The sequence below is a fragment of the Teleopsis dalmanni genome, chromosome 1 (genome assembly GCF_002237135.1).
Source record: "Teleopsis dalmanni isolate 2A chromosome 1, ASM223713v2, whole genome shotgun sequence".
NCBI lineage: Eukaryota > Metazoa > Arthropoda > Insecta > Diptera > Diopsidae > Teleopsis > Teleopsis dalmanni.
Window position 1 is genome coordinate 78,303,708 of NC_051846.1, and position 7,913 is coordinate 78,311,620.

Genomic DNA, 7,913 nt, shown 5'->3' on the forward strand with positions numbered 1-7,913 from the left:
GCCCAAAAAATCATAAATGGTACAGACATCTATATGAAACAGTTCTTTGTATCAACGTTATTAATAATCACATAATAGTAATTATTTATTAAATATTGTTTTCTAATTTTATTATTAAAAAAATAACTTACTCAAAAAAAAAACGATTTTTAAAAAAATAATCATAGCAACGTAACCAATATTTTTTTTTATTGACTGATATTTACTTGTTTGAAACCATAGCAACTATAGAATAGTCAATAAATATTTTTCTAAACAAAAACATTTTAGTTTTAATTTAAAGTTTGTTTAAGATAGTAAAATCACAGACAATCCTTAAATTATTATAAAAAATAAAAATGTCGATTTTTAATGACACCGATTCATTACTTCGTTTAGCTGATTTACTAAATCCTCAATCGAAAATAGACGATTCGGAATCTGAGGATGATGAAAATCCTAATCTCATTAATAAATTAAGTAAATCTTATAATATATATGTAAAAAAAAGAATATTTTTTTATTGTAATAAATAAATTTATTTTGGAAGATCCTGGTAGTTTTGGAGCAACACAACAAGAATTTGAAGCTAAGCCTGTCAAAACACAAAATGAGCCTCCGGTGGAGAAAATGCCGAAAAGTTTTGAAGAATGGGAAGAAATGCAAGCAAACGAAACGGCGGAAATTTTGGAGACTCGTAAGTGTCCTGAGTATAAAATGACCTATCGTCAAGCTGTAGGCACCGAAGACGTATTTTTGCAAGTAAGTTTTAAGTTTAATATTGAATTTTGGTTAAAATTAGTTTTCTTATTAATTTCTAATCGTACTTATATTTATTTCATATAAAATTATTTTATGTTATTTTATTTTTATATATTTTTTTATTTAGTTACGTTTCACAAATATTTAGTTATTTAAAGATACATACATTTTCATTAAATTCTTATATTATGGAATTAATTTTATTATTGCTTAAGAAATTTTTAAAATATATATAGAATATAGTATATAAAATATATATAGAATTTTTAATATCTTTTAATGAATAACGCAGTCGGTGCGAAGTTTTTTTTTGTGTTCTTCTTCAGGGCAAATTATTTAGTGCTGTTAGACTTGTTAAAATGACAAACTATAATTATAACTTAAATCAGTGTGTGTGAACTTTAAAATATTATATTCACAAATATTTTTAATTATTTTTTTTAGTAATATATAAATGTTCACCTTTTTATTTGTTAGATGGGTAATCGTAGTGCCTCTTCTGCCAGCTGTGAGGATTTACTATTGGAAATTATGTTGCCTGGAGAAACCATGCCGGCGGAAAAAATGACATTATCCATTAAGGAGCAAGAAATAGATTTGGGTACGAACATGTATCGCTTGAAATTGCCACTGGTGCATAAAGTTGACGTCGACCGCTGCAAGGCTCAATATGATGTGGACTTGCAGAAAATGTGTTTGGCATTGCGTTTAAAACGTGAATTTGATTATGTGAACTTTTAAATTCAGTAAATTATTTCATCACTTTTATTTTAGTCTTAAATCTTTTTTATTTAACTAAATAAATAACAATAATTAAAAAATGTATTTTGTAAAGGAATAATAATTTTTTACATCAGCATTGAATTATGCGGAATCTAAAGTCTCAATTTCCTCTTGCAAGGATAAAACTTATTTGAATTATGAAACTTTTTTTAATTTTATGTACTCATATTGCATAATTTTATATTTTCATTATGCAAAAACAATGCAGTTCAGTTTGTGCAGTGCCAGCAAATAGCAAATTAAGTTTGCTGAGGCAAAATATTCATGGAGTGTATTAGTTAAATCACAATTTTAAACATAATAAGCTTCCTTCGTTTGCATTGCGCAGCTATTTACATATTTCCAGCCAAGTCCTGCTGGGAAAACCGTGCAGAATACAAATTAAAAATAGAGAAAGCAATTAAAATGCAGTTAAGTAATTTTATTTGTGCAAAACGTTGGTGTTGATGTGCATATTTATTGTTTACACTAGAGTTACACTGGAGTTACAGTGGAGATACAGTGCGGTTCCGGCGGTACTAGTCGCATAAGGCAGGCAGTTACAGATGGCTTTTCAGTCGCCTTATCCTGTATTGAAATTCAAATACAATTCCATGCATAATTTAAATTATAAACATGCAAATGTGAAACACATATTAAGGATACATTATTAAAGGAACATTTAGAGTCAAACAAATAAAAATATAAAACCAAAATTTAAAACTGAAACCGAAAAGTGGCAGAAAATATGCATTTGGTATTTCTGCTGGTCTACTTTTACCATTTTTACTTTTTTGGCAAACATTATCAGTTACATTTATTCAAACATTTAAAAAGGACAGTTCAAATAACATGCAACAACAAAGAGGACACATTTTGACTGCAAAATGTCCTTATGCAAAATTTTATAATATAAAATAAAAGTAGTGAAATGGTACAAGGACCTTGTTCCAGTTTGGTCTCATTTTCTTTGTATTGGTACTGATTTGGTACTAAGGTAGTTTAGACTGCTTTTTGTTGCAAGCAAAATATTCAGGCAATTTTCAGATTTCATTTGAGTATAATTTTTCTTATTAAGTAGAAATAATCACTATAGTCAATATAGCGATTAAATTAAAATAAAAAAATTTTCAATATTTTATACATAAAATTAATGTTTAAATTCATTCAATTTATGTCAACTTTTCACTTAAACTGAACTTAATTAAGTAATCAAGCGAATACAAGGATTTCTTATTAGTTTAGGGATTACATCACCTCAAAGTGTTCGTTCAATCAGAAATTAACTTTGAAATTAAAATGCAGTTCACCTTCTCAAAGCGAACTTCTAAGAAAACTTTTCTCTCCATTAGAACAACTTCTCAATCACAACTTTTAAGAACGGTTTAAAATAATTTTTATAAATTTTGTCTTATTTTATTAAAAATTTTTTAAGTTTCATTCAAAGTAAAAAGAAAAAGAAGGATTTGCATATGGAACTGATGCAGTTTACAATTTTTTCTTAATTAATTATTTATATATTACAATGCAGAAGTATGACTTAAGATAAGTTCTACCGGAACTATACACAATTTGGAGTAAAGTACTTGATTGTGGAAGTAAAGTAATTTTTTTACAAGCAACATACAATATATAAAATTATCTTAAAAATAAATATCTGTTATATATTATTATTTAGAGATAATGTTAATAACATATATATTTTGAAGGGATTTTTTATATGAGATATATTATAAGAAAAATATCTAAATATTTAAAATGCCTTAATTTTTTTTTTTGTATATTATTTCATTTTTAATTGTATCTTTCTGATTGACAATTATATAATCAAATCTTGTTATGAGTTAAATAATTATTTTATTAATTTAAAAACTAAATATAATGCAATTAGCAGGTGCTAAAAAAGAATTTAAACTTTATAATAAAATGAAATGGATTATATATATCAAAATTTATAGCAAAAGAAAGACTTTTTAGTAAAATTATGTAAAGGTGGTATAAAACTTTTTCATTTTAGTCTAAAAGTTTCACTTTATATTTTTGGCCGCATGTTCTAATAACGTCTGCAACTGTTGGGATTTTCGATATTAGAAAACATGCTGTACTCTAGAGTTCTATGCCATAGGACTAGATAAGTTTTAAAATTAAAATGTATATCAAGACTTTATTTTCCAGACTTAGCTTAGACTTTTTATTTGAGTTTAAAATGCCTTAAATAATAATGATTTTATTAGTGCAGCAAGTACCAATAACTCTGGTAGAGTCCAGTTAGTTTTGAAACGATATTTCATATTCTTTATGCAACTAGTGGTTTAATGGACTGCAAAATGTCAAGATCTTTTCCCTTCCTCCAAAGGATTACGCAAGTGATTTTAACAATAATCAACGAAATGACACCTTAGACTTTTACAATTGGATTTGAAAAATGAATAAATTACATTCTATGCTCAATGTTTCAATTATATAGGATGGTTGACTTGCCAAACTCTAACTCTATTTTTTCAGTCAAGGCATTCGCAGTTGAAGGAACCATAAAATATTTTGAAAATCATTCATAAATATGTCATCTGTACTTGATTAAACCAATACCTGATTAAAATCAGACATGTGTGCATGAAAAATCCCTCAAACCTAGTTCTATATTGAGTACTCAATCATCCAGGAATAAAAGGTAATAATAAAGCTGAAGATTTATTATTATTATTACTTTTCTTTTATATTGGATATAAAAGAAAAAATATGGCAGCACATTTTTGGAAAAGAAGTTGGCGACTGGAGTTTTAATTATTACCGTTACGCCAATATAAACATCAGTTGTCAAACCACACAGTATGCAAATGGTACGTCTTATAATTGGGCAGACCAAATTAACCCATCAACACCTACTAACTGGTTATCAGTAATTTTTGTGCAAAACAAACAAGCGTAGATTATATCCTAGATAACTCAATATTTTTAGCGTATATCAGATAATTTAATTTTTAACTGATTGTTGATTACTTTTTACATAACTTAATAACACTATATCCAAATCAAAAATTCATTATTTTGTTAATTTTATCAAACATTGTAACTTAATCAAATGCATTTAATCCATAACTAAACTTTCATATTTAACTAATTTTAGTCGAGTCGAAGACCTTGGTAGCTAGAACTTCTAAAATAAATTCTTAAGATTTGAAAATGTATATTGTATCTAAAATTTAAAAATAAAAAAACTTCAAATAAAAACTAAAAAATTACAAGATATGGCTGGCTTACGACTGTTTAGTAGGATGGTTCGAAAAAAATAAATGTCCCTAGAAAATCAGCAAAATAATTACTGTTCTGAAATAGTAACATATAATACTTCTCTATACTCAGAGACGTCAGAAATGTTCCAATTTCTATAATTGAATGTCATGAATTTTTATAATTGAATTTTTTTTTGAATTAATTTACAATACGAGAAGTGAATAATAAATAGTATTGAATGCATTTTTTTTTAAATAATTAAATATTAAATTATAAAAAAAATTTTAAGGAAAATTATTTTAATTGTAGTTTGTCATTGCGTTAATTCCATAGACAAATAAATTTCCTTTTTTTAATATACAAATACGTAAAATGTTGCTATTTGTATTTCTAAATATAATTTAGCAAATCTGATTACAAACTATTTTCGTCAAGCATTGAAATAAGCAATTAACATTTCCTTTAGTTCTGCTTTTAAAATAAAAACTTTGAATAGGCGTAATACACGTATAATATCTGCTCATTTGGCAAGACTGTACCATTTCACAAGTCTCGAGTAGAGTAAAATTGTCTGTTTATTTTAAATCCAACATTACACATGAACTCAAAAGGAAAACATTGCTTTGAAATAATTTTCTTTAAATCCTATTACAATAATTTTACTTTTGGCAAACAGGATAAATGCCATTTCAATGTGGCTTTCATGTGAGGATTGTGCATGATAAAATATGCCCGAACAGGCAGTCAAAGATGTAGACTACAACATAATGCCGCATAAAGTACGTGGAAATGCAAACACAAAAAACTGAAAAAACAATTTTTTCCACATTTTTAAAATACCAAGTATGTAAAAAGTACATATATCCTGTAAAACCAAGAAAATATACATATACATATATATATATATAATATATAAATATATATGATTGCGTACAACAAATTTGGCATTCATATTCAAGAAAAATCTGAGCTAATGCGATGAACTACACGTTCTAATGTGCACTACAGAATTTGCTGAACGTGTGGTTTTTATATACTATTCTTAACATCGACAATTTATTACGTAAAACATAGCTACTTGTAGGGAATTTATGGATTATATTTTTTGTTGACTGCTATCTAACTGCAAAGGTAATACAATATGTAAAGACTGATTTTTATTACAATTCTTATTATCTTATTGAAGATATGGATGGTGTCTATAAGAAACTAGAAAACCTGTGAGAGATCTATGGTAGTTGCAATTAGATTTAGTTTCTTTTTTTCCAAAGTAAATATGCAAACCTTTAGCTAAATTTTTGTGTACCATGCTATACGTTTCCGCAAAGCCGAACGTTTTAGGTCCTGTGATATATGCATACAGGCTTGTTGTGATTTGTAGAAATTTGCATAAAAGCTTAAGGCTAAAAAGTTTAGTTTGTATTTATATTTGAACAAAATTTGTATTTGTGTTTGACATTGCAAAAGGATATGCCAAACAAAAAAATATATATTCGAACCGCACATAATAGTGTAAACGATGAACTGAGTTCTATTCTTTTTGCAACATAAATATTTAACAGTTTTTTAAAAGTTTTATTAAAATATTAAAGCAAAAAATCAATTGGTTGAATCAGCTTAAAATTTTAATGTTCTCAAGCTCATAGAAAGTGATTAAGCAAACTGAAAGTGCAATTTGATTGACAAATTCAAATGTGGAATCGACAGAAATGCAACAAAAGCACACAACAAACGCAACAAACGCAACACAACTCCAACGCAAACACAGCGCACACAGAAAGGAAGCACATCCTTATACACTTGTGACACACATTACGATTGCATATGTTCGGTACTGCATACTGCATATTGTATTTGTTGTGTGCAAGTGTGTGTGCTGTTGTATTTCCGTTGTTGCTTGATGGGGGAATTTTCTTTCGTTTTATTCGTTTTTCATTGTTTTTGGTCTACAAATTGCAAAACTTTTTTGCATTGGCAACACTGATTTTGTTGCTACTTTTGCCGTTGATGATGAAAGTTTTTATTTGCCTTTGTATTGCAGTCGTTTATTTAAATGGATATGTGCAAGTGTTTGTGCTTTTTTATTGTGTAACTTGTGTAACTGGTGTAACTGTAGTTGTAGGTCGTTTGCAGTGATTCAAATAATTGAGGCGCCAATTTAAAAATTAATTTTTTAATAATGTCGTTACTTGATACGGCCCTAACGTAATCAAGAAAGGCTTTTATAAATAAGGAGACATTTAAACTAATAATCACGTTTACCGCTTTCGACTTTAAGTATGTAAAGTTTATCGTGCAGTGTTAATCGAAGGGAAGTAATGTATTATAATTTGATTATGATAATTAATTAAGTAATAATTATTTTGTTAAATATTTTAAAATGAATTTAAGAAGACCCTGTATAATGGGCCTTCTTTTAGTAGCTATTTTTATAAAAATAATAATACTCAATTAAAAAAAGAAAACTTTTTTAAAAGTAATATTTGGCAAGTCATCAGACAATGATTAACGTCTGAAAAATTTTTAAAATAATTTTTTATTATTGTATTCCAAATAAAGGATCAACAGAAATGTTTACAGAGTGCTACAACTTACGATTTTAAGGCTTACTTCTGTCTCAGTAGATTTGTTAAAAAACACGTTACTTCTAGTCTTAAGAAAACTTGAAGGCGATCCACTAGCAATCCACAGCACTACAAGGGGCTGTAAATTGGAATAATTAGGCTGTTTTTGCTTAAACTACTTAATAAAATGGGAATGTTAATGTTTTTAAGGCCCGGAAGTAATCGCAACCATAGGATATAATTTTTAAAATGTTTTTATAATGGTCAACTGTATGAAATCATTTTTTGTCATTATTATAAACTCGTAAAATTATACATCGAATAAAAAATATTCAAATATTTAATAAAATATTTAACTTATGTTTGTTTTATTTTTTCAATACAAAACCTTATAACTTCAAAGTAAAACAACCTTTATAAAATGATATATTAAGTAGTAAAAATAAGTAATTAATATATAATATTATTTAATTTAGTACGATATAGCGAAAAATAACAATTTTTGAAATAGTTAGAGTTTGAAGTATACCTATTAACTATTTATCACAATTATATTCCATTACAATTAAAAATGGTAACGCAAATAATTGTTTTGGAACATATTAAATACAC

General features: G+C 26.8%; 1 protein-coding gene across 1 annotated transcript; it reads left to right on the top strand.

Annotated features, from left to right (window-relative positions):
* The first annotated feature begins 266 nt into the window (after positions 1-266).
* Positions 267-1,515, top strand: LOC119672083 (dynein assembly factor 6, axonemal). The gene is made up of 3 exons (XM_038083042.1): positions 267-459; positions 530-741; positions 1,219-1,515. Exons 1-3 carry the CDS (start codon positions 339-341, stop codon positions 1,480-1,482), a joined length of 597 nt encoding a protein of 198 aa, XP_037938970.1. The 5' UTR covers positions 267-338; the 3' UTR covers positions 1,483-1,515.
* The last annotated feature ends 6,398 nt before the right edge of the window (positions 1,516-7,913 follow it).